Consider the following 27,839-nt stretch of genomic DNA (forward strand, 5'->3'; position numbering starts at 1 on the left):
AAGCAGTGCAGTACCAACACTGTTTATAGTGGGGGTGGTGTGCTGCTGACCTCGTCTCAGGATGTTGTGTGTCGGTGGTCTTCTTCAAAGACCTTAATCCCACCAACACATTGGGGAAGCAGAGACAGGGGACTCAAGTTCGGGTATCCCCATCTCTGGTATTGAGGTCAGAAATGGGGTTAAAAAATTCATTGTGGCGGCTTGGGGCTGCATGAGATTCGTCCTGGGTATCTTAAGGCTCTGGATGTTGTGGGGATGTATTGGTTAACGCGACTGTAACATTGAGTGGACATTAGGGGCAGTTCCCCTGGATTGGCAGACTGGGGTGGTGGTCCCCCTATTTAAAAACGGGGACCAGAGGGTGTGTTCCAAGTACAGAGGAATCAAACTCTTAAAGGTATAGTGGAGGATGTTATTTTTCCAGGTGGATCATCAAAATAAGTAGTTCTAATAACTGTCAATCATTAGGGCTGCTGCTCCTCCACGATGAGGAGAGCCAGTTCTGGTGGTCAGGAAGGAACCTGGTTAGGACGCCCCCTGGATACTTCCCTGTGGGAGTTGTTCCTGGCACATTCCACCAGGAGGAAACCCAGCAAACCTAGGAGGAACTATTTTTTTTAAGCTGCTCCCCCCACAACCCGACCGGGTTTCAGTGGAAGAGGATGGATGGAAATAGATAGCATTTCAGGGACCCTATAATCATCTTACTGAAAAGAATAACCTCTTCTTTTATGACCAATTTAGAAAAGAAAAAAAATTGACTTAGCCAAAGAGCTCACTATATAGAGATCAGTCAGCCTGAAACAACTAAACTGAACAGAATACAAAAACACAGATGCTTTTGAATAATCACTTTATAAACTCCAAAACAAAAGCCCCCCCAAGACAATCCGAAGTTATCCTGAGATAAATAAAAGAAATCTCTATTGCAGAAGGCAGCCTCTATTGGCTTCCATACTGTAATACACAACTCAAAAAAAAAAACAAAAAAAATATATATATATATATATATATATATATATAAAATTAGGGGTTTTAAACTTTCCTTGTAAACCATGGAGCAGTGCTGAAATGTCCTTAGCAGCTGACTTCAAATTAACAGGGATTGTTTGGACAAATCAATGTGCAGAATTCACAAAAATCAAACATAAATACAAAATGTCTATGATTTATAAACTCTATGATTGGCAAATACCTGTGTGTGCAGTTAGTGGTTCATCAACACAAACCACTGTATAAGTGCACCTTCAATCTCAACAGACTGGCTAGTGTTGCTACTGTGAAATATCATAAAACATCACTTTTTCTAACAGAAATATCTTTGCAACAGATAGGAATGTTTTTCAGCAACATTGGAAACAGAGACGAGTGGCATAAACTGTATTTACATTGGCTCAAATGGCACTGTTGAATTAGTCTCGTCTAGTGTCCTAACTGACACTAAGTTTTTACGCAGCAGCTCTGCTATACATTTATCTCAACCTGATCAAGATTACCTTCTTAAACTTTGATCAAACAAAATCCAGAAGATCTGTGTTTGCAGCCAAATAATCCTTGCAAAAAGTATCTGTAGTCTTTATTTGCATTCAACCTGCCAGTTAGGCTTAGCGTTGAGAATTTCCGTAAACGTTGCTGTAAGACAGCTTGTTCTCATCACACAGAGAAGGCCTTCCAAAGTCAGACTTTGTGGCAGAACAACAGCAAAAAGGCACATGTCCTTCAGACTGTTATAGATATATAATCTCAATAGATTGGGTTTCGGGTTTGTCACATGCAGTGTAACGGTGGAGTAGTGGGTTTGGTTCTGAAAACCACTTAGCAGAACCAGTCAGTGCAATTTCAGTTTCAGTTCTTTATAAAGTAGCTTTATGTTCAAACTCACTGATCCACAGAAAAAAACATGAACAGCAGACCTGCTGTTCATACCGATGAATTACATCCTGTTTTTTTTCTTTTGCAGTCTTTTAAATAATGTACAACTTTTGTCCCCATATGACTGATTTTCTTTGCTACACATAAAAGTTGTTTTTAACTTAGAACAAGGCAAGAATAATATAGCCAAAAAGAGCACAGTCACTGCTTCCTCTTTACAAGAAACTGCACCAGACGATGTGAAAGGAACATGCAGAATGTGCCAAAATAGCCTGTGAAATGTACAAAGAAAAAAGAAGACTACATAAAACCAGGATCTGTTGATGTGGTCCACCCTTAACAGCAAACCATAGAGGACACATGGGTCTGATGAAAGCCTTGAGAGTAGATAGTTGTAAGTCCAACAGGATGTGGCGGCTGTGGCTGAGGTTTGTCTCATGTTGCGTTGGAGGAACATCTCTGGAGGAGGAGGGCGTGGCACGTGTCGCAGACTCTGACTGGTTTGGGAGATGCAGGCAGAGGAAGCTCATTGTCAGAGCAGCTGTTGCAGAAAATCTCCCCGCAGTTCCTGCAGTGGTGCTGTCAACAGATGTCCAATTTAATCTTAAATGCCTTGTTTCTATTTCATTTTTCGATGGAGGCTTAATCTAAAATAGCTAGCACGAAAAGGTCAGCCCCTGGTTTTTACTTAAAAATAAACTCCAATGAGTACCAACCTTTCGTCTTGAAATGGAAAACTCCTTCTCACACAGCTTGCAGTGAGTGGCGTCTTTATCCTTCAACCATACCTGCCCCCCCTAAAAGCAAAAACCAGTCTGTTTGTTTCACATACAATTCAGCAGGAACATCTCTATAAACCAAAGTATTATCAAAAGAACAATTTATCCCTTATATCTCAAGAGATATAATGAATCTCATCGATGCATTACACCCAGATTTATGCATTTTAGGTGTTTATTATTATTGATTATGATATTTAAGGCTAACAACTACTGACAAATCAGCTTTAAGTTCCTCAAATAAAGGATTTAGCATAAAACCATCAAAAACTGTTTTAACAGAAAGGTTTCAGTTTTTGTCCTCAGCCCAGGTTTGATGCTCCTAACATGTTCTGTGATAAAGAAGTCTCTTGACAAAAGGAGTGGGACAACTGAAGGAATCTGGGCATGGCTTCTTCCTCCTCCTATGGATGTATTTAAGCTAGTAATTTTTTTTCCTACCACACTTTTTTCTTCCACTTAGCTTTCTTTTAGTTTGTTTGGATACAGCACTCTTAAAAGCCAGCTTCTTTCTAATCTTTTCTAGTTTACCATCCTTATGGAAGTTGTCAATGATTGTCTGTAGGACAGAAAGTCAGGGGTCAATGACCATGAACATTTTGTTTCAAAAATTCCTTTTTGTTGGTCTTATGTAATTAAGTGATTCTCCGAGAAACTACATCTTTCATTTTCATTTACTATAAGTAAAAATCAGTCAGTAGTTTTAAATCAGATATGAATGTTCTAAATACATAACTGCAGGAACTGTTCAATGGATCTATTTGCTGTGAGTTTATTTTTTTTTTTAACTAAATAATATAATATAATTTAGCAAACTTTAACTTTTTGATTAACTGAAATACTACAGCTTTCATTGCATTTAAATCAGTGAGTCACTAAACCTGACTTCAAAGCTCTGTGGTTTCACCTGCAGGGCCTTGTTGGCTTCTTTGATGTCCTCAATCTTCAGTTTAGATCTGATGCACAAAAAGATTTAAGGGAAAAGACAGAAATAAAAGTTTTTTCCTGAACAGTCAGAACCATACTTTGCCATGAGTCGCCTTTGAATAGACTAACACATAACCTGGTTGAAGTTTAGACAAATTTCACTGAAGGAAACCTTAGGTAGAGTAGACATACTCGCTAAGTTTGGACCCAAGTTCCTCCAGGGCCCTTTCTTGGTCTTCACAGATCGTCTTCAGCTGAATGTTTTCATCCTGGAGGCGATGAAACTCCTGGAAAACACAGAAAAGGTGAACAGATTAGATCAAAGCAGTCAATGTGTCTTTGTAGCATTCAAATGATAATTAGCCTTGCAAAGGAATAATTAACATCAGTGCGGTTTACTGAGATTTTTGTGATGGAACAATGAACTTTAAGCTTAATAACCTGAAGTAAAATTATAGTTTTTTAAATATTTATCAGCAAAAATGTTGAAGCTTCTTTCACAAGCAACTGCCCTCAAAAATCATCACCCTAGCCAACTGGACTCATCCCATCGGTCTTCTGAAAGTAAAGAGTTTAGCTGGACTGCAAACCTACTGTAGGGCGACTGTCTGCCTGAACTGAGAGGATGATGAACCACAGATGCAGCTTAAGGCAACTGTTGAAGAGCTGCAGAAATCAAAAGCCAAGGTTGTAATATCTGAAGGCGGGAATAATATGAGATGTGCACTCCCCATCTCTGGCTTTTATGAAAGAGAGACGAGAAGAAGCTTCTTCTGCAACCAATACAAAGGATAGAGCAACATTTCGAAGACTGCATGTTAACTCCGTGTGATGGAAAAGGACAAACCTGAACACAACATTCACCATGGCAAAGCATGGCAGTGGAAGCATCATGTTTTTATTTTAAATGGGGGACAGGTGTTCTGAATGAATTATTGGAGCTCAATACAGGATGTTCCTGAAAGAAAACCTGTCAAAAGCTGAAAAACACAATGAGATCAGATGTTCACCTTTCATCAGGAGAACATACAGACAGGGATGCAATAGAGTGGTTTAAGTCATACATCATTTGTTTGAATGGCCCAATCAAAGTCCAGATATAGACCCCAATGAGGATCTCTGGCCAGAGTTTAAATTGTTGTCAATAGGTAATCTCCATCCAGTCTGACTGAAGTCAAGTCAATTAGAAAAGGACAGTTTCCAGAAGCTGCAGGCAGAGACAGCACAGTTAAATGTTGCTCCTTAAAGACATCTTTTTAAAATGAATAAATTTTCGTACGTTTCACATTCAATCCATAACATGTAAAACCTTATGTTACTTTTTCTTAAAATAACTCAAAACCAGATTGAGGTTTGGATTATTTGGTGAGGTCTACGTTTTCTCACCTTCTTCAGTCCGTTGATCTGTAAGGCCTCTGTGCTGAGCTGAGACACCATGTCTCTCTCTCTTTCCAGATCATTCTGTAACATGTGTCTCCACTCCCTCTCGATCTTCAGGTCTGTCTCCAGCTGCTGCCTGAACGTTAAAGATGACCATAAAAGGAACACATAAAAGGATACATTTCAAACTCAATCAAAAAGAAGTTCATCTTATTTTTTTTTATTATGAATAATTTAATAAACTCCAGATTACAATGTTCTGTGAGATGAAGATGCCATGAACATGTGCAGGTCTAACTCTGAGTCAGTGAAGTTTGCTTACAGCTGCTTCTCTCTTTGATCGATCTGCCGCTGCAGGATGTCGGCCTTGTTGGCAAAGTCCAGCTTGAAGCGCCTGGACCCCTCCTCGGCGGAGCTGCGGTGCCTCTCTGCCTCCTGTAATCTGCACCATTATAACCAGGGGACAAACTCAGGACCGTGGAGAGAAAAATCTGGGAGGTGTGTGCGCGCAGGGAGAAAATAAACAAAACGGGAAAGAAAAACAATGGATGGGAGGATGGGTTGAAGACTCAACGCTTGTGCTGAGGTGAAAGATGAAGAAAGTAAAATGGTGTGGTGCAAGCTGCTGTTTAAATCTACAAAACAAAATGAAAAGGGAAAGATAAGAGTATTTTTTTTTGTTTGTTTTAAAGTCACGTGCAGCTTTAGCAGCATAATTTTCTTTTAATATTAAGATGCCTTTCAAAACCTTTTTTGTTGATCCATTTCAGTTTAATTTCAGGATGAGTGGTTGTACATCCCTACAAACTAAAATAAGCAAACACCTTACTTTTAAACAGGGTAAATAAACTAACAGAAAACCAAATAAATACTCTAGCCACAATCAGCACTTTCAAAACATTTTGATTTATTGATCACTGTGATAAAATACAATAGTGAACTTCAACTAGCATGACTGGCTCCATTTCTGTCCAAAAATTCAAGTTTTTATAAACATGGTAATTAGAACAGTCAGGAAGATTATTTTCTATTTTAGTGTATATCACAGAAGTCAGTAAGAACGCCAAAAATGAGAGCAATGCAGATTTTTACAGCTTTGTAACCAGTTTGTTTCTGCAGATATTAATCAACCTTTAGGAAGGCAACTCTGCAGTTTTAACATGACTTTAAATTATATTCACTAATGCAGGAATGGGCAATTCCAGTTCCCAGGGGCCGGTATCGTACAACTTTTACATCCATCCTTGGTCCAACACACGTGAATCAAATGGCTGAGTTATCTCTTCAGTATGCACTCAGTTCGTCCAGAGTCCTCTCAATCATCTAATAACTTGATAAGGTGTGTTGAACCAAAGGCACATCTAAAGGTTGCAGGATACCGACCCTCTGGAACTGGAATTGCTCATTCCTGATCTAAAACTTAATTCACTTGTTAAAAAAAGTTTTACTAGACATTTTGAGCAGGAGCAGAAGGGACTAACTGCAGGTGCAGACAGGGTTTTGACAGCCACTGTGAAGCAGGTCAGGAGGTGCAACACATGCAACACAAACCAGCAACAGATTTGAAGCAGTGCGCTGCACAAACAGTCCCATCTGCTCTAAATTCCTCACAGACTGACTTGGCAAAATAACTAAAACAACAAGAAAATGACTGCAAGAGGAAAACTGATTTGACAAATTGACTTTCACACTAGAGCCAGTTGTTTTTTTGTTGATTTTTTTTTTTATTTTTTTTATAGTCGCCATATTCATTTTAATTTACTGGGATTTCCTGTAAAGGACTATCGCATAATGGTGCATTTATGAAGTGGAAAGAAAATGATGCACGGTTTTCAAAAACTTCTACATATGAGAAGTATGGAGTTCAACACAGCTGAGTTCACTTAGTGGGTAGAAGCCACTTTTAGGCATTACAGCAGCAATCATTTAGGGACTTCAGGGCTCCACTGTAATCAGCTCCATCCATCTTTATCTCCATCGATCATCTTTTCTAAAAATAAATGATGAAGCCATCATCATCTCCACATATCACCATTGAGATGGCCGTTTTAATTTAATAGAAAATGAAAACCAGCTTTCAAATGATAGATTCAACAAGTGAGGGGTTTATTATGCATGTATTACCTAATCCTGCTTTAAAATCTACAGAACTTTATCTTTCACCATTTTCCTTAAACTCCATTATGCTTTTTTTCCTCACTAATGTTGGCTAACGAACACAGCTGCCTTTATCCTGACGTTAAATCTCACACAGCTGGACTCAATTCACTAGTTACCTGATGTCTCAATTGGATCGTTCCCACTCTATTTTCAGAGGTGGCAGATTAAAGGGGACAGAGTTCAATTGCATGCCACACTTTTAAGATTTTGAAAATTGTATTTAAAAAAAAAATGTGAAAACTATACATCAGTTTCCTTCCACTTCGTATTTATACAACTTATGACTTTATTTCTCCCCTAGAACTTTTACGGTAACAGAATGTAAGGGACACACTTTAAATGCAGCTATGGGACAACATGAACACTCCTATCCTCTGGACAGATTTTGATCCTAGAACAAGGAATCACCCTGATGTTTGTGTTCACTTTCCACTTTATATCAACCATAAAAGAAGACCCAATGGTTACATATCAGAGTCAGACTACCTTACTGCATAGAAACTGAGCGTTGTTGGAACGAAAGGTGATACACACGTGACTGAATATATAAGTAGTGTATAGTTCATTGAAAAGCATTAGAGCGACAATCCAGCAGCTCTCGGCAAAGCTTCTCAGGAAGCTTGTTTGCTCTAATGCTGATCAGTTCTCTGGATCTAACTTGGTGAAAACCGTCTCAAATATCCACAGGAGCTGAATCTGACATACAGTGGGTTTTATACCCGATTCTATGCCGCCTCTCTGGCCTGTAAAACCATTTCACTATTTTGAGTTAAATAACAGGAATGTTGTTCAGAGTTTAGTGAATTATTGGTGTAAACATGTCCTCAAAAGGAGATGTCTTTGACCAGCTTGTACTGGTGCTCTGTGTCTGTGCTGGCACACTTAACAAATGACATAGCAAGTGTTCTGGTCTGGCTGAGCAGATCTTTATCGCTGCACAAGGAGAGCGGTAGCAGAAACCAGGAGGGGGAAATAATCAGACGGCGAGGGTTCAAAGGAAGCAGAATGAATGGGATAAATGAGATGAACAGAAGGGCAGGGAAGAGGGAGGAAAGAAAGGAAGAAAGGATGTCAATACATCAGTACTCTAATGCAGCCCCAGTTACACCGACCAGTTATGTAAGTTTTCCAAGACAAACACAGCAGGAAGTGTTAGTGAGACATTGTTTCCTTAAAGTCAGGACTTAAACTGCATACATGTTTTTTTTTCTGACTGGAAATACTGGAGCAGAGGCTGGGAGGTGAAGGGGGGAAATGTGATGTAGAGAAACAGATGAACATAAATACATCAATAGCTGGTATACATTAAAATACTGGAAAACCACACACTCTATAACTAAATGTAAGATATATCCCACATTAGCTGGTAAATTATTTTATTCTTTTTAGCTTTATTTATTGGTAAGTTGAAAGTCTAAACAGAGTCTGCATCCTGCAGCACCAGCCTGCATAAAGCTTTGGAGCAGCATACTCAGAGCCAATCACAGATAAGATGGAGACTTAACCAATGAAGAGAAGGAGGGAGAGGGAAGGAGAGGGGAAGGGAGGGGAGGGATGGACTGATTGGACTCTGAGACAGCAAGACGAGGAGGGAGTGGGTGAATCATCAACAAACCAGCAGGCAGCGTCCTAATAAGTATAAAGTACTTCATTTTAACATGCATGAAAATATCTTCACAGAAATGATCAATGAAAGAGGATAGAGTTTCCACAAGGACGATATAAGGTTATCCATTACCTAAAAGGAACAATTTTACTCACATAAATGGTTAAATCACCTAGTTTTTTGTATGTTTGTTTTTACATGTAATGTGCCTTAACCATGTCATTGCCTGCAGCTGAGGTGACATAAAAGCAACATATGACATGATGTATGTGTGAACAGCATCCTGGTTCCTTGGGGAAACCCTGAACAATGATGAGTCTTAATTAACTGCCTACAGATTCTTCCCTGCTTCTCCTCAGCATTAATACAGCCAAGAAAATTAGTGTGTTTATGATGTCATCACATTTTACTCAGCACTCCTAGTAAAGAAGAAAGGTTCATTTTTATTGGAGCAGGCCAATCTCACTTCTAATTGTAGAAAGCTTTAAGGACTGGATTTCTTGATGTCAGCTTACATGTATCTTTGGCTAAATCACTAACAGCAGCCATGTTTTCTCCTACAATACAAAGAGATCTCTTTGCATAAGACCAATAAAAGCATCTGCATCAAAAACTGCTGTGTATGAAGTTAACAACCATCGGCAAAATGCAAAAAAATGTATTTATGAAAAGAGGCTAAAAAACGTATTTTCCATTAAAAGCAAGTTAAAAACATAAGCTGGAGCTTTCCTGATGTACAGGGACAGTCCCAAAGGCCTGATCACCTCAGTGATCTCTGCTGAAAGAGGAGCCATTCAGTTTTCTGTCAGAGGCCAGCAGATTTATGAAGCCAATTTTTTGCACTGCATCGAGAAAAACAGGCCCACATCATCACAGATTCTCAGCTGTACTTAACAAAGGGCATGAGGTGAATTTAGGAAACACGTTTACGTTAGTGACGACCTGCAAAGTAGCTCTATTTGACATGCAGATAGAACACAAAGGCTGTTAAAGCCACTTGGTGACATAAAAAGACCACTCATTGCTCCTCAGCTCCTTGTATGTTTCAGTAAGATGAAAAGCTGGAAGACAGCTGCTCATAGAAACAGCGCTCAGTGAAACCTAATTAATCCCAGAGGATTAATTTCCTTGATGTTCTGGAATAATATTATAAGAGTTGAATGTATAAGAGTCATTATGGGGAAAAAAAAATCAGCATCATTGCCTGCTTAATGACATAAAGCCCCATTTCACATCTTTGCTAGAAGTGCTAATAAATGAACTTATGTAGCATCATTTTTTACGTCATGAGTGTCAAACCAGACCCCATAAGGTTTAGGGCAGGGGTCTGCAACCTTTCATATTCAAAGAGCCGTTTTGACCAGAGTTCGACCAAGTAAAAGTTGTTTAGAGCCGCAAAATATAACATGACTTTTACTAGAAAACCTTTTTTTCTTTTAATCTTATATAGGAAATTAGTTGTTGCCATCATTTTAATGTTAAAAAATATAATTCACAAGCTAATTAGTGATGCAGGATATTGGGATTTTGGCCGATATCCGATATGCCGATATTTTAAAACTCATGTAGCCGATAACCGATATCGATACCGATGTTAAAGCTGGACAAAAATAAGTAGTCATTGAAAATAGCAGTTTTGTTATCCATTTCTGACACTTTGAAAAATAATATACTCAAATATATTTTCATATGCTGATATCAAATTAATTTTTATTTATTTATTTATTTATTTATTTTTTATTTATTATAAAAAAAATAAGTAAATAAAAAAAAAATAAATAAATAAAAAAAAATATATATATATATATATAAAATTAATCAATTAAAAAAAATAAATAAATAAAATAAATTTTTAAAAACACGGTATCGATCTATTTTACTTTCAAAATCTGGTGAAATTTCATCGTTCTGTTACAAACTCTCGTGATATTTTGCAAATTCTTGTGAGATTTTGTTAGTAAAATAGATCGATACCGCGTCAATATATCAACATATAAAAATATGGCAACATTTGGTGAATTTTCGGGGGATTTCGTAGCATAACGATGACATATAGCAGTATTTCATTAGTAAAAGAGACTGATATGGTGTTTTTAAATGGCAATATATCAGCATATGAAGATATTGGGATATTTTAATGAATCAATATTTTTCCCTCGTCTTTACACTGGAAAAATGATCTAGAAATAAGTAAAACTTTCTTAAATTAAGTGTATTTACCCTTGATTTGAGTAGGTAAATGAGATAGTTTGCCAATGGAATGATTATTTTTAATCTTAAAATAAGATAATTAGATAATATTCACTTGAAATAAGAGAATGCAAATGTGTTTTCTTATTTTAAATCTAAATTGTCTTGTTCCATTGGCAAGATGTCTCTTTTATCTCCTCAATTCAAGAACAAATGCACTTATTTTAAGAAAAAAATGACTTATCAAGATTTAGTTTTTTGCAGTGTAGAAGTTATTAAGTCTGTAAAAAAGAAGTTTTTGAGGAAGAAGAAGAAGTAGCATTTTATTTTTTATTTTTTTAGACTTTTTTAAACTCAGAAGCTGATCAAATATCGGTGGGGTGGCCGATGTCCGATATTCAGTTTTAAGGCCAATACCGATAGGGGGCCCATTATATCGTGCATCCTTACTTAAAACATATTTCTGGTTCTTTTAATCTCATTCTTTTCCATCTTATAAAAAACACTAAAGCTATTGATACCGGTATATATTAAAGTAAATTATTTAGCTCTTTATATACATTTTAGCCACTATTAAGAGCCGCTGGAGAGGGTCCAAAGAGCCATATGTGGCTCTGGAGCCGCAGGTTGCAGACCCCTGGTTTAGGGTTACAAATCCTTCAACAACACATCCTGACTCAGAGTTGAAGGATGTGACACAATCTAGCCATTTCATTAATGTTTTTCAAACCAGAGACACTCTTCAAAGCAGCAGGACAAAAGCGATGAAGGCTCAAGTTTGACACCCATGTAAAAAGTGAAAAAATAAACCCACATTGAGGTGGAGAGGGTCTGGTTCTGCCACTGATCCGTTTAATACAGGGTTGTGATGTGCGTCTACAGGCATGGCAAAATATCTCACCTTTGCTCGAGTTGTTTCATAGTGGCATTGATTTGATTGGTCTTCTCCTCCAGGCGGCTGATCACGTCATTCTTCTTCTTCATCTCTTCGTCTGACGACTACATGGGAGAGAGAGGGGGAATTTACAGCAGGAGGAATCGTCTACTTTTAAAAAATAAGTAGCAGGTTTGTGCCATTACCTGCATCTTCTGGTACATTTCTACATTGATGGCCTTTACTTCATCCAGTTGATGCCTCAGTCCGATCAGAGTGTCCTGCTCATTATAAAAATAGTTGTCAACACATTTCTTCTCCCTGTGCATCAATATTTCATATGAGCAGGGAATCTGTGTTAACCTGTTTCTCATGGATGTCTTTCTCCAGAAGCTTCATGGCCAGCTCCATTTCCTGTTTCATAGACACCTGTGCAACCAGCTCGTTCTCCACATCCTGAGTACAGACAGGAAACACACCCAGTCTGCTGTTTAATCGTCTCCATGCATATTTTAAGAGTCCATTACACACATCCTAGGTCTGACCTGTCTGAGCTGGCACTCCTCTTTCAGCTGCCTCCTGGCTTCATTGTACATCTCATCCAAACCCTGACGGGACTGTTTGTAGGTGTCCCGCTCCACTGATGCGTCGCCTTGAGTCACCTGAATAAGTAACAAATGCATATTTTTAGACTTGTTCAATATTAAAGTCAGCATGTGGACTTTTTTCACATATGATATCTTGACTCAAGAATTGCATTCTGATGTTAGATTAATCTGTAATAATGGTGTATTCGGAGATCTGTAAAGCTAAATAAGCTACGCTAATGAAGAAATAATGTTAGTGTCATCCAGTCAAATGCATTCTGTTTTATTTTGCTTAAAATTATCACATGCCGATAACCTTGAATAAGTACGACGTTTTGTTTTCTGAAAAATAAAATAACAAACACGTTGTATTTTGGCCTTGCTTGTGTACTGGGCTTTGAACACACATCTCTAAATTCCTCTGACAGCAACACAGGAGACAACTTCTAGACTTTTTTAATCTTTAGGAGTGTGAAGATGAATATGAAACACAGTACCGCCCGACTTTATAGATTGTGTTTAATTTATGAGCTCAGAACATTTTTTAAAGAGCTGTTTTTCCCTCTTTCTTTCATGTATAATTTGACTTCACACTGATTGAAGGTGGAAAACCAACCAAAAATCCTAGTGAGAGAACACAGGGGTGAACCTTCCACAGAACGACAATCAGCCCAGGTGCAACAGCTGCTGTGCAAAGATCATCTTGGGATACCAGATAGTAAGAACCACAGGTCAAGACTTTAACCCAGGTTTTATCAAACAACACCCTCCAAGTCAAAGTAAGGTGTCTGATTTTTCTGTTAAAGCTCTGCACTGGGAACCTAATCTGGTCTCCCTACCTAGAATACCTCTTTGTTATTTTTTTCTTCCAAACTCTAATTACTTTTAGGTCAGAACAAAACATTTAATTTGAAACGTATTCACATAAATGATGACAGAGGAATTCATGGAGTTAGATCGTGAATCAGTGAAAAGGGACTTCATCCTTAGTTCCCCTAAGAATTTCATTTGAAGCAGCAGCTAAATGTTACGTAACATTTGTGTTCACCTAATAAATAACATAATGTCAATGTGATTATTGAATAATGAATGAGGGATGGACTTCAACTTTGAATCACAAGGTTTTGTTGAATTTATTGTACAGTTAACTTTTATCACAGAGACAAACACTAAATATTTCACCTAGTTATAATTTCAAATGTGATTATTTATAATTTATTAATCCCTTTATGAAACAGCAGGAGGGGGAAAAAATAGTAAAACCCCAACATTGCTAAGAGCTTTTAGAGTTAAAAACATTGTCTGGAGGAAATTATTTTCAAGAGAAAAATATACAAATCATATAATAATTTCTACCTTCAAATGTAATAACCCACTATTCCTAACATAAATAAAACTCCTGTCTGTGTGATATGGAGGACAATCATTGGAATAATAGACAGATAGGAAATGAATAAAAATGACCTGATTAGATATTTGAAAAAAACCCCAAAAACATTAAGTTGGGCAATAATTTGCTTCACTAGTGCAACTTTTCTATTTAATCTGCATTAAAAAGGACATTTTTCATTGTTGTTTATTTCATTTTTTGTTTTGTGTTACCTCCAAATGTTGTTGTGCCTTCATCAGAATCAGTTTGTTTTCACCTCTGAGCTGCTGGTTTTCTTCCTGCAGCTTGATGATGTTGTTTTTGGCTATAGCTAGCTGCAAACACACACAGTACAACAATTAACAGAGCTCACACCAACTCTTTGTTTTCAGGGTCAAACATTATGTCTTTTGTTTTTTTTGACTCTCACCTCTTCAATGAGTTTGGAGTTGGACTTTTCAAGTGAATCGACTCTGCTCTGAAGGCCATGAACCGTGGAGCTGCAGCAAAAAACACAAGTTTTTCCCCCCTATATTCATAAATAGTCAGTTATCTTTGATAAAAGAACCAAAGCCCTACTTGAGTTGCCGGTTCAGCTCTTCTACATAATTCTTCTGGTCCAAGATGGATGAGATCTGGCTATTCCTGTTGTCACGGAAACACAAAAAACATGCTGTGCATCCCATTCAGAGGCATAGACCAGCTGCATGAAATAATGAACAGATGTTTAAAGGCAATACCTCTCCTCGCTTCTGTAATCGTCCATGTCATTTTTCAGATACATGGAGAAGTCAATCACTCCGACCTGAGAGGGAAAGACGAGGAAGCAAATCATTGCTGCAGATTAAAGCTCTTAAAAAAAGCAGAGGGCCCATCGTGCCTTGAAATACATGAGTCATTGTATTAGTATTGTTCAAATCAGCTTTTCTGTTCTTTAGAGAGAAAAAGGCGAGCTAGTCTTATGCGAAGATGAACTGAGGGGAAAAGTCTTCCCCGATATTCTGACCCCCTAATATCCACACAACCTCCCACTCTGCTGAATGCCAAAATAAAGCCACTTCACAGGCAGGTGAAGTGGCTAAGCAGTAACCCATTTTTTGATAACTGGATGAGGGAATGCTTAGTATAAAAACACAGCTGCACTGTCCGAAACACTTTGATTGATGACATAAAGGGATCTATTTCTCTGTGCGATGGGGTTTAAAAAGCCTAAATTACCTGAGAGTCCAAGTCTTCCCCTTTCACACAGAGGTTAGCGTCGATGACGTTCAGGCCCACCAGCAGGCCCACAATCACTGCCCCTTCCTCCTCCAGCATCAGCGCTGAATCCTCATAGAAATCACTGAAAAAGATTCAATAGGTTCTCTCAAGGTTAACATGCAAAACCTCTGCTATCAAAGTACAATTAGCAGAGTCAGGTGATCTCTTTCTCTAAAGTGTACCTGAGGAGGTCTTTTCGAGTGATGAGAAGTCGCAGGTAGTCGGCCAGCCGTTTCTGCATGAGAGCCAGACGAATCCATGCCCTGGCTCTGCCCAGAGGCGTCCTGCAGGACACAAAAGTATCATAATGTCAGCGAGCTGAAACTTTACTCAACAGCTGTGCTGCGTAAGGCTGGGCCCACGATATGGCCTTAAAATCTAATGACAGTATTTTGTGGGACCATCGTAATTACAATAAAATTGACGATAAAAACAGATCTTCATTCATTCTCACAGGCTGTTCTTAGGTAACTGTAGAGCTCTGACAACCAGAGCAATCACAGCTAGGCTGGAAAAATATAAACATTTAAAATAGGCTTCTTCAGGATACCAGTTACATAAAGAAGTGTGATTTATATCACTAAACATCCCATAGTAACCACATTTAATCATATTCTGTGAATTTGCCAACACCAAAATGGAAAAAAATGAAAGAGAAATGTTTAAAATTCATTTTACCCATCCTTTGAGTTTTTTTTAAACAACACTAATTCAAGTTTATTGTTTAGACGAATCAACAATAGTATCACGATAATGATAAATCATACAACAAAATGCGCAGCGCTAATTCTGAGTGGAAATGTTTGAACACTGATGTGAGACTCCAAAAGCAAAACTGAGACACTATGTATTTGAGTATATGTTATTATTGTCTCCTTATAAATACATTTTAAAACTGTTTGTTTGGTTTTCATAATTTCAATCAGGGAAAGAAAATCTACCTTTGATATTATGTAAATTAATTTTAACAGGCGTCACCAAAGAAAAAAGAAAAAAAAAATCTGACAGCTTATCTCATAATTGGTATCTCGTAATTATGAGCTCTTTTCTCATAATTATAAAATAAGATCTCATAATTATGATATTGATCTCGTAATTGTGAGATCCTGATCTCAATATAATGAGATCTCATCTCCAAATTACGAGATAAGATCTCATAATTAGATGTTATATTTAGGAGATCACGAAAGACATTCATAGCTATGCTGCATGAAACGTGAACAATGAGTGGGTTCTCGGATTTACTATGCTTTTATATCCTTTTAGGTATGTGACACTGGGTAATAAAAATGCGTTTGGAATTAGTTTTAGTTTGTCAGCATTGCACAGTAAGTCCTTAGAATTGTTTAGGCTAAAAAGCCCACTCTATTCTGACTTGCTGGAAGTCGCACTGTTCCTGCAGGAGCAATTAAATGCTTTATGGCTATAAATTAATGCATCTGAAATGCATTCCAGCTGGCTTAGGCTAGGTTCAAACTGCAGGCCTTGATGCTCAATTCAGGTTTTTTTGTGAAATCCGTTTTTTTTGCGTTGCTGTTCATATTTCCAAACATATGCGACCTGTATGTGATCTCCTGTGTGAACTGCAGTCATACAACGCAAGTGTCCTGCATGCGCAGTAGAGGACGCAAAGACATCACAGGCCAGTGTGCTCTGTGTTTACGGAAGTAAACATGGATGGTAGTGCTTGAGCTCACCTAGCGATCTTTCCCAACCATAAAAACACAATCTTTTCAAGATGGTTAAACATAAATATTGCTCTCAGGATTGTTGTCCACCATGGTTGCTGTATTTATTGCTGCTTCTTCATACCAAGACCCAGAATAGTGACCTTTGTCGGGTATTAATGGCATTCAGGTCGGATAAATGCAACCTGGCTGTTCAGAGACGAATCGGATACAGGACCACATAGCCAAGTGGCCTGGGTCGCATTGGAAAAAAATCGGATCTGTGCGTTCAGACTGTCATGAAAAGATCAGATATATGTTGCATATGGGCCAAAAAAAAAAAATCGGATTTGGGTCACTTCAGGCTGCTGTGTCAACGTAGCCTTAGTGGTATCCCAAAGAACTGTCCATGGTACCTTCTCAAAATCCTAGATCCGCAAGGAGTACAGCTGAGGCTTCAGAATCATTTAAAACGATTTAAAAAGATCAGATACTGATCTCTTAATTATGAGATTTAGCTGTCTGTTTTTTTTTCTTTGGTGAATGCAACACACTTCCGTAAAATCATACATGGTTGCAATATAGTATAAAACTAGAAAACATAATTGTTTTAATTTACTATACTACTTTGTATGCACTGATTTCATAAAACAGAGGCAAAGTCTTTATCTAAAAACAAATCTTAAAATAGAACTCTGTATTGTACTTTTCACAAACTTTCGCTGGAATTGTAAGACATCAAAGGCTGTAGATTTGCAGGACTAAAGATGGAGTCAAACAATGATCCAGAAGATGAGCTGCAACCGTTTGATTCCTGGAGTTAAGCTCCACCTAAACCAAAACAACTCCACAAGCAGTGCTGAGAAGAAACAAGTCTTATCAACTTATTATCATAGTGCAAAAACATATATATTGTACAGTGATTGGAAATACATTTTACATTAAGAATCTTTGTTTTTCCATTGATTGGTGTATTATTGAAACAGAGACTGATTTGTGGGTCTTTTATTACCCGTAAGCCATAATAATAAATATTACTGTGTTTAACAATTCTTTTAAATATTGTTTTTTTACCTCTTTAGTTGAAATACTGAAATAAATCAACTTTTTATTTATACTTTACTTCAGGGGTCTTCAACGTTTTCGAGGCCAAGGACCCCCAAACTGATAGCGAGATGGAGCGGGGACCCCCCTAATTATATATAATGTATGAAATTGTGTTATATCAAACTGGTCCTATAGTCACTCTATTACATATGGAGTCATGTAACGAAAGTAATTTCTCCCTGGGATTATTAAAGTATTTCTGATTCTGATTCCTGTTTGATGGGACAGGTGTTGTGAATGAAATGGTGCCCAGGATTGAAAGAGCTCTTGTGTGTCGCTAAATGTGTGCATTGATGACTGAAGGACATCTTCTGCTTCCATTTATATGTTTCCTACAGTGCGTTGAATTCATGTTAATGTGTATTTAAAGACATTTTACTTAGTGCAAAAAATTGCAGGAGGGAATATAAAAAAAAGTAATCAACCAAGACTTTCGCGACCCCCATGCAGTACCTCTGCGGACCCCCTAGGGGTCGCGGACCCCCTGTTGAAGACCTCTGCTTTATTTTAATTGTTGTATGCATGCCTGTCTCTGCACAGATGCTCTGTATTATGCTAACTCTACTTTGTACTTTGGGTTATTTTTGCAGCCTCTGGTACAGACTAAGGTTTCATCAGCCTGTTCTTAACGTTAGGCATCTGAGCAACTCTGCTACACGTCTTTCTGTCTGACTCAGCGTCACCAAAGGAAACAGACAACACAAATGTTCCTCATTTTGCTAGAAGAGAGAAACAATGAATATTTCACACTTGGTTTCCCGTCTGGAGAATCACCGTCAAAGATCAACAAAAACAAAAAATGCCTAACTCCTTCAAAGAACAATAAGTTTAATGTACTTAGTTAAACTCTGCATTGGCAATGCTTGAAAATGCAAATGATAGAAGTGGAGGGTTTTTCGCTGCGTGTATAAAATGGTAACAAACAAATAAAGAAGTGAAGCCGAAAGGTGAAGTGAAAGTAAAGAACACACAGGTACTTCCCTGAGCCGGCTCAGGTCACAAACTCCTGCTGCTCCTGTTTGTGTGTGTTTAACTGCTGCAGATCAGTAGAGCATGGCAATGTGTTTAAACAAGCGGCTGCAGAATTGAATCCTTACTTGAGGCCGGGAAGGTCCCGTACAGAGGCAGAGATCTCTGACGCTTCTGGACACAGCTTCTCTACCAGCTCTAGAGGGCCCCACAGAGACTTGTTGAAGCCCAGGAAGGACTTCTTTACTGGAGACATAGGGAGAGACTTCTCAGATACACATGTGTGAAACTAAATGAGTGAGAACTCCATTAGAGAGGGGAGATGAGACAATATCCTACTACTTCTTACTCACCTCTGAGGCCGTGTTTCAGACAGTGCTCCATAACCACAAAGAACTGTTGGAGAGGCGGGTAGTCTGAGTCCAGCGTCCGACCGAAGCTCAGTGCCGACTCAATCAGGCCTTTGATGCTAAGTTTTGCCATGTTCAGTAGGTTGGCTCGCTCCATGGCCATGGGGTCGCGCATAGCTGTGGGAGAAGAAATGAAAAAATATTGGGTTACCTTTGACAGCTCAGAACTGATGGCATGAATACCATAACAATCTGGTTACCAGCCCTTTATCTAAATAAAAAAAAAACAAAGCAAATTGTTTTTTTGGTTAAAAACCTTCTAATAAGATACCAGAATACCCAGAGTCTTCCCTGGCTGCATGGACCACAACGCTGCCCTTACCCAACACGCTTCTACCCACTACATGCAAACACCTTTAACTACAAACCACAATGGCAGTTATTTATGATTCTCACAATTTTCTTCACTACTATATACATGTTTAAACACCAACTAACTCCCTTTGCTCAATCACACTCATCTGTTTAAATATCCAACTAATAGAAAAGTTCTAATTCAATATAGAATGTTTTCATTGGAAAATTGGAAAGTAATTTTTCAATAATTTTCTTTTTCCTGCACACAAAACCTCCCAGGCTTGACAATGTGATTGCCTAAGGATGGAAAGCCTTTGAATACTCATGGAATTTGGAGTTAATGTGTAGCCAGACACCACCTGAGCAAATTGCAGAGGAAAATAAAATGTTGCAGCAACAGGTCAGGCTGGAGGCAGGGATTTCTCAGCATGTTCTTTGACACAGTGAAACAAACTATAAATATGGATTCCACTGTTTGTCTTGTTCATTTGATCAGTTAATGTCCGTTAATATACAAAAGCAGCTTGAGGTTTAGTGAGGCTGCAGAGATTTTTAAAAAATTATTTTCTGCAGTTTGCTTTGCAAAATTATTACTGACTATAAGCAAAATTTAACAGTTTTAATCGTGTTACATAAAAATCACACACCTTTGTGGATTTTGGGGGAAAAAAATTAACGTGGTAGATGAGGTAGAAAATAACTATGAAGCAGCAGCAACATGATTTACAAATTAAAAAGTCTTTTAATAAAAAAATGGACAGTTGCCTAAACAGTGAAGAGAGTATATCTAAAGGTTAAGGATATCCTATTCAAAGTCTATACCTAAATAAAACAAACAAAAAGATAGGAGTAGAGTTGAAAATTGATGTTCACACTCTGACTGAGCTGGTGAAATAAGAACTATTAAAAATGTACTGTTTTAATTAGAAATCAGATTTAAGTATCGACTCAGACACATTCTTCTGATTTCCATTTGTGAAACAGTTCAAATCCATGTAGATTCATATTACACACAACTTTGATACTCTATCAAAAAAAAAAAAAATCTTTAAAACACTTTGAGGTTTAAGGTTGGAAAAAGGAGCATTGGTTGAAACTATTTATGCTAGGAACTGTCAGCAAGAAGTTAATATTAAAGGTATAGTGGAGGATGTTCTTTTTCCAGGTGGATCATCTAAATAAGTGGCCCTCCTAATTGCCAATCATTCTGGTGATATGTTTACATAAGACCGTCCTACGTGCTCGTCCCCATTTTCACTTACCAGTGGTGAGTCTGACACTGGAAAAATCTCAAATCTTCTTTTGGAGTAAGATTGCATGGGCAATGCAAACAGAAAATTTTTAAACATAGTGTGCAGGAGGAGATATGGGCTGGTGAATGCATTTGCACGAATAAGTGTTCCCTATACGGAGCAGGTACAGGGTTGTTCATGTGCATTTCTTTTATAAGTTGAGCGGGCGGGTCTTTTCAAAAATTCGCAAAAATCCTCCACTATACTTTAAAGTTAAAATGTCAAAAAGAAGAAAGTTAAAAAATAATGAATATTTTCTTTATATGATGAATATCTACATTTATCTCAGACCATCCAGTAAAATTTCAATGTATCACACTCAAATATTATTTTTAATTAGTGATATAATATATATGTATGTTTTTAATTAAATTCTTCATATAATTATGGGCTTATGTCTAAAAAGGGTATGAAGAAGCACAGAGTATTTAATCATACCACCAACAATCATCACAAATTCATATTTTACTTAAGAATCCATGCAACCCAGATGTCCATTAAGTAAGCAAATTAATTAATGAATTAATGTACATATAAACATACATGCACATAGGCATGTGACCTGATTTGGTTTGTTTCTAAAAAAAAAAAAAAAAAAACAGTTTCAGATGAAAAAGGTGACAACCACCCTAAGCTTAAATTTAGCTGAGAGTGGGAGGGTAAGCGATGCTGCTGCTGAGGAAATATAATCATCGACAGCCGAGTAGACTGAGTCAGGAGGGGTTTATATTTTAAACTGAACGACGTAGCGAGATGTATGGAAGAAGATTAGGGCCACTGGAAAGAGGAAAAAAAAACATTTAAATGATTTTTAAATATTATTTCAGTGTAATATGGGAAAATGTCAGAATTCTGACTTTAATCTCTCTAGATGGGCACCATGAAGGAAGATATGTGGGAGCACTCAGCTTCAGTAACAAAGATGTGAGTTGTTTTGGAGGGCCAGTAACACAATGGTGGAAAATTTTGAAATTAGGCAACTTTTTACGTGCCAGAGAGGTCCCCGGTGATGCTATTTCATTAATGGAGGAGCAGAAGGTGATTAAAACGAGAGAGCTAGTTTTCTCTCTAAAACAGACATGGATACGGCTTGATGCTAACATGTTAGCTCTCAGAGTTCTGTGAGAATTCTGAGATTAAAGTCAGAATTCTGAGATTAAAGTCAGAATTCTTAGGAAAAAGTCTGAAGTCTGAGAGAAAACTCAGAATTCTGAGAAAAAATTCAGAATTCTGAGATTAAAGTCAGAATTCGGATAAAAAAAAGGAGTCAGAATTAAAATCAGAAATAACAATAGTAGTAGTAGTAGTAATAATAGTTCTGTGAGAATTCTGAGATTAAAGTCAGAATTCTGAGATTAAAGTCAGAATTATGATTTTAAAAAGTCAGAATTCTGAGATTACAGTCAGAATTGTGAGATTAAAGTCAGAACTTTGACTTTTTTCTCATATTATTCTGAAATAAAATTTAAAAATCAGTTAACTTTTTTTATTTTTTCAGTGGCTCTAATCCTCTTCCGTAGGAAAGTGTTATAACCCCAAAGCCTTTTTTTCCCTTATGCATCATGTGAGACCCGGCTTAGAAAGCTGTGTGGGAGATGCATGACTGAAACATCGATTGATTGCACTACGACGATAAAAAGTGAAGACAGCAGAGAGAGCAGAGGGTCTGTCACATCGTTTCATTTATTATCAACCAGCATGAGGCATACTGTACCTTGGACAGTCCAGTCCCCGGGAAGAGAATTCCTTTGTTCCGACACTTTGGGATGGACGTGAATGCTTCCTGAAATGGTCTCTGATGCTTTCCTTGCTAAAGCGAAGATAGGAGCCTGCCATCGCCCGTCTCCAACACCTCCTCCTCCTCTAACAGTGCTGCTCGTCTTCTCCCCTGCACCTAATTTCTCCTCCTGGAGCCTCAGAATGCCGAACACCTGGCCTTTCTCTTTACTGCTGTCCGCCTCAGACAGAGCCAGGTCGTGCTCGGCAGCAGCAGATGCCATGTTCAATATTTTTAATGCTAACCGAGCTCCTCGATGCAGCTAAAGCACCAATTATCCAGCTTACTTCCCGTTAGTTAGCAACAGATTTTGGCAGACGTCACCGATTACATGTGTGGCATCCCATCGGTTAAATGATGGCATTAGTTTAACAACAACAACAGCAGCAGAAAAAAAATCCAGCTGTCCATAAAAGTTACACCGCCCCCGGGCATAAAAGCGTCATATTTTCTACATTGTGTGTGCTAACGGCTGTGATTACAGCGCAGCAAACAGCGTCTCACAAAGCGTTTCTATGGCGTACATCTCGGAGGTGTACAGATTTGTTTACAGCCAGCTAACCTAAACGACAGTTGGTGTCCACAGTCCCGCTGCTGCACCCTGTGAAGAGGCGGCGTCAGGAGGCCCACGAAGATCACAAAAGGCAGCGAGCTGCACTACGTCATGATTTTACAGCCTGCTACCCCCTGCTGGTAGAACCTGGAACTTCAGGTGGCTGCTCACTGAAGATGGTTCATCAAACTTTAGAAAATCTCATTCAGAATTGGTTGTTTTTCAGTCAACCTCAGATATGACAAATAGATTCCTTGGTTTGAAATATTAAGTTTATCAAAGTATTTTGACATATTTAGATTTTAGGCCATGGGTCACCAACCTTCTCAAGGCAGAGGGTTACTTCATAGGTACTGAGTCATAGTTAGGGCTACCAATACTGACATATGAACTGGAGGGATGGGCGTTCATCTTAACTTCATACATAATAAGCATATTCTTAATTGAAGGAAGGAAGGAAGGAAGGAAGGAAGGAAGGAAGGAAGGAAGGAAGGAAGGAAGGAAGGAAGGAAGGAAGGAAGGAAGGAAGGAAGGAAGGAAGGAAGGAAGGAAGGAAGGAAGGAAGGAAGGAAGAATAAGCGTTTACCATAACTTCATACTTAAACTTATTTTTATTGGAAGGAAGGAAGGAAGGAAGGAAGGAAGGAAGGAAGGAAGGAAGGAAGGAAGGAAGGAAGGAAGGAAGGAAGGAAGGAAGGAAGGAAGGAAGGAAGGAAGGAAGGAAGGAAGGAAGGATCAGTGTTCACTTTAACTTTATACTTAATTAAACTTATTTCTAATTTTCTTTATGATATTGTTATTTTTAAATCTCTATAAATGCTTAAAAAAGAAGGGCAACAGAATAAAGTAAAAATGTCAATCTGTGCTGTGTTCAGAAGATGCTGTGGGTACCCCATGGTGCCCACATCATGTAGGTGACTCCTGCCTTAGACCTTAACGCAACAGTTTGTTTGCATTTACTTTATTATATTCAGTTACATTAACACAATTGTTTCATGTTAGCAGAGTAGGACATTAAACAATTGTGTTGAAGTAACTTAGTATGATTAAGTAAATGCCAGAAGTGGTTGCATTATTTTTTTTAAGTGCAACCAGATGTTTTCATACACTGGAGATTAATGTTTTCCGATAAAATCCCCAGAAATGATTCATTTTTGTACTTTTGCCAGAAAAATGTATGAGATAGCTTTAAACAGAATGTTCTATTTTTGTTTAAACTGAAATCTACACTCCAATATGGGTTTTTTTGTTGTTGTTTTTTTTTCTTGTATTTTTTCCAAGTTATCAAAGTCAAACAGCTGAGGTCAGTCATTTAGATTTTAAACCAGAGGCCTACCTTGACTGTAAGCCAGACGCTCTATGCTCTCACTGTGAGTGATGCCCCAGCGATGCAGGCTCTGGGGGGAGTACATGCTGAGTGGGAAACTCCTCTGCCCCCTGTGTCACTTAAAGGTGTTCCTGAGTCTTTGAAGGGTTTTGTTGTAGAATGGATCCTGCAGAACTAAAGCTGGGCAGTGAGGTCCAGTTGTGTTTTGGACATCCCAAATGACCCTTCCTTCTTCACAGTGGTGGGCTGAATCATTGCAGTCCAGTTTGATCAGTTTTTTCTTATACTCTGGATGTTCTCAATGGGGAGTGATCTGTGCAATAAACAGAAGATGCTTCAGACTGATCTACAAAGCACATACTGGAACAAAACTAGGCACATTTGTGATTTTGAATATTTTTTGCTTGTCTAATTTTAAAAAAAGAGAGAAAAAACTATTGATACTGATTAATCTTATGCAACGGATATGAAACGAAACATGCTGTTTGTGAATGTCGTGTCTGAGCAGAGAAATACTTCATTAATAAATTCATTTGGTTTCATTTTTATGAATGAATAAAATATGACAGAATGACAGAATTTCTCTGTCAAGCTGCTACTGTTCAAAGTGACAGAAACCCCTGTATTTAGTCTATATTCTCCTATCCTTAAAATCCATAATAATATACTTGACAACCATTGTCCTACTACAGATACATTCAGTATTTAAAAATAAGTCACAAAAAAAATGTCCAGATTAAACATACGACTTACTTTTTCTTTTCATAATTAATAATCCAGAGGCTTCAGCTTCGCCAAATAATGACAGAAACCCTTTAAACCCTAAAATCATACAATCAGAGAGTCCTCTGTAAACGGTGACAAAGCCCTGTTTCATTTCCTCCTCTGTGGTTTTCCTGCTCTTTCCTCCCTTTCTAATCACTAAAGGCTGACCAGGGATCATATGACCAGTTCAGAACACATCTGTGGCTTTTTGGCTGCTTCTGTACCTCCTGTGTTAATTTCCTGAGAATCAGCCTTTTAGAGAGGATTGCATTGCAGTTTAACTAATCTTAAGAGATGATATAAATTTTATTTGTGATGAGTTTGGAAGGTACAGTTTTTAAACCTTCAGGAAAACTAACGTTTTTTTTTTTACAGCTGTCTGTCAGTGTTAAAAATATCTTGAGGAGCTAGATAAGACAGTTGACTTGAGGCAGAAACAAGGCTTACACAAAAAGAAGATTTTCTTACAAAGCATCGTTATGGCAACAAGAGGGTCCCATTAGCACCTCTAAGCTGATAACAAACAGTATATAATAAACTACTACTCTCTCAGTTAATAACCCCACCATACAACAGAAATAATAACATCTTATGGTTCTCCATTCCATAAACAAATACTCCAATGCACGTGAAAAAAATATTCAGCAACATATATCAGAGGTATAAGTGATAGAAGCATTAAAGCTATAAAATGCTACAAACTCACCTTAGATGTATCTGTGACCAACAATATCAACATATCAGGGTGAAGGTCTTTGTTTGTTTAGCTGTTTAGTTTTTTGCAGCATTAATTATTCAACAAGTTCCCACTAACAGATGCTCCTTTGGAAACATTAAACGAGATACTAATCAAAGTTCCTGCAGCATTTTTCTTAATTTTTTTGTCACTTCTTTTCCCTCTGTATTATAATTTCGGTTTTGCTTTTTATTAGATTACCTAAAACCTCTTTTTGGTTATGTTAATGTAGGTACATATCTAAAAAGCTCAGCTCCGGGAAAATTAATCACAACAAGATGATAAGGAAAAAAAAATATATTAGTGTAAAGCTAATACTGCCTGAAAACTGAAAATGTTTAATAATCAAAGTTTCTAACATGTAATCATCTTATTTGTTCACTGTTTTAAGTCATGATAATTGGTTGTTTCTGAAGCTTCTCTGAACTTCTATTATCAGAAATGTACCCCATTCATGAGGAACTTCAACAGATATTAAGACAAATGTTTGTACATAAGGCTTTACTGATAATGATCTTGTTAGTGAGAGAAAGAGTATTTGTTTAGTGAATTTTTTAGGATGCATCATGTGAGATTTTTGAAGGAAAAAGCAGTTCTTATGTCAAAAAAGTCACATCGGATGTGTGTGATCCTGTGAACACTCCAACCAGACTGTACTCTAAATGCGTTTGTTAACACATCTTTATAAATGATCTATTTCCAAATTAAGGTAATATTGTTCAATTTTTTTGCAGATATCAGACCACTGAATTAATCCCTAAATAATGATTTAATTATTTTATTCTCATTGGGACTCATTCCATTCATGTCTGAGCCACACCTATGCAGCCCACCACCCAGTGTCTATATGAAAATCTAACTTTATAGCTAAATCAGGAAATCACAAGCTGTCAGGAGGGTTTTTTTCACCATTGGATGTGAGGTGCTGTTTCATTGTAGTAACAAGCTTGTCACTGTGCAGCAATCCTGGACACAGCGCTGCAATAATAAATACTCTGATACAGCTCACAGGTTTATGAATAATCATTATATAAACAGAAAAAATTAGTTTTTCTAAATTTAGTTTACAGATCACTTTCAACATGGCATAAATATAAAACAATATATGTGCATTTGAATGTAGCAATTTTGTCAACTTCTCTTATTATTCTAGGTTACCCTAACCTGCTGTTGCTGAATGCATGTGCATGCTGTTATGCAGTTACTATTGCCTCACCTTAAAAGCAAGAAGCAGAGATATTATCCTCACTCATTCATTAGTGCAGAAACTGGCCACTGCAGGCTTGGTTGCAAAAGATAAAAGCAGTAATCAGCATCTCCCAGATGTCCCACTCTAAACATGTCTGTCTCTGTAAATAAAAAAAACGCCATCCAACCATCTATGGCTACTTTCTCAGCTTAGAGGCAGTGAGCTGGTACATGCTCTGGAGATATCGCCGACAGAAACCACAACCATCACCCCACACATCACCCAATGACAAGAAAGCAGACAGGATGGGAGGGGGGAGGGCTTCTGGAATAATATAGGAGGAGGAGGAGGAGGGCTTGCAGGGAGACAACTACAGCAAAGAGATGATGGGAGTGATAGTGACTTAAAGAAAAAAAGCAGGAAATACAGCAAAATATGCATTAATATCTTCTTAAAAGCTAAATATATCAGGTTAGCAGAATGTTTGAATGACATGTATAAAGGGATGAATGAAAACAGCAAATATATTACCAGCCAATCATGATGGGAAGGAGGGCCTTGTGTTTGCGGTCAGGTGATTGGCTTATTTTGAAGTGAATGACGGTGCAGATAACAGTGCAGCTGGAAAATAATCTCAATTACAGTACAGGCATGCCCACTGAGAAAATGATGCAGAGACTTTTCTGCACATGCAGGAACAATGAAAGTATGAATAATTTTGAACCAAACTGATATTACAAATGTCC

General features: G+C 37.8%; 1 protein-coding gene across 4 annotated transcripts; it reads right to left on the minus strand.

The window, feature by feature from the left end:
• Nucleotides 1-836: 836 nt before the first annotated feature.
• Nucleotides 837-27,198, minus strand: rufy2 (RUN and FYVE domain containing 2). Of its 4 annotated transcripts, none has more exons than XM_038294589.1 (20): nucleotides 27,121-27,198; nucleotides 24,413-24,716; nucleotides 19,101-19,274; nucleotides 18,876-18,993; nucleotides 15,187-15,288; nucleotides 14,963-15,086; nucleotides 14,485-14,549; nucleotides 14,324-14,389; nucleotides 14,175-14,244; nucleotides 13,978-14,079; nucleotides 12,334-12,450; nucleotides 12,152-12,244; nucleotides 11,995-12,069; nucleotides 11,816-11,913; nucleotides 5,281-5,400; nucleotides 4,965-5,094; nucleotides 3,771-3,865; nucleotides 3,559-3,607; nucleotides 2,589-2,669; nucleotides 2,308-2,451 (listed from the first exon to the last, which is right to left on the minus strand). In XM_038294589.1, the coding sequence occupies exons 2-20, from the start codon at nucleotides 24,486-24,488 to the stop codon at nucleotides 2,308-2,310; spliced, it is 1,899 nt and encodes a 632-aa protein (XP_038150517.1). In that variant the 5' UTR covers nucleotides 24,489-24,716; nucleotides 27,121-27,198. The 4 variants fall into 4 exon arrangements, with proteins under 4 accessions (XP_038150516.1, XP_038150517.1, XP_038150518.1 ...); XM_038294590.1 differs by lacking the exon at nucleotides 27,121-27,198 and adding an exon at nucleotides 25,157-25,174; XM_038294588.1 differs by lacking the exons at nucleotides 24,413-24,716; nucleotides 27,121-27,198 and adding an exon at nucleotides 22,461-22,746 and having other exon boundaries at nucleotides 837-2,451.
• Nucleotides 27,199-27,839: the final 641 nt, after the last annotated feature.

This window comes from Cyprinodon tularosa, unplaced genomic scaffold (assembly GCF_016077235.1).
Source record: "Cyprinodon tularosa strain WSP-4 unplaced genomic scaffold, ASM1607723v1 ctg342, whole genome shotgun sequence".
In the NCBI taxonomy this organism is placed as follows: Eukaryota; Metazoa; Chordata; class Actinopteri; order Cyprinodontiformes; family Cyprinodontidae; genus Cyprinodon; species Cyprinodon tularosa.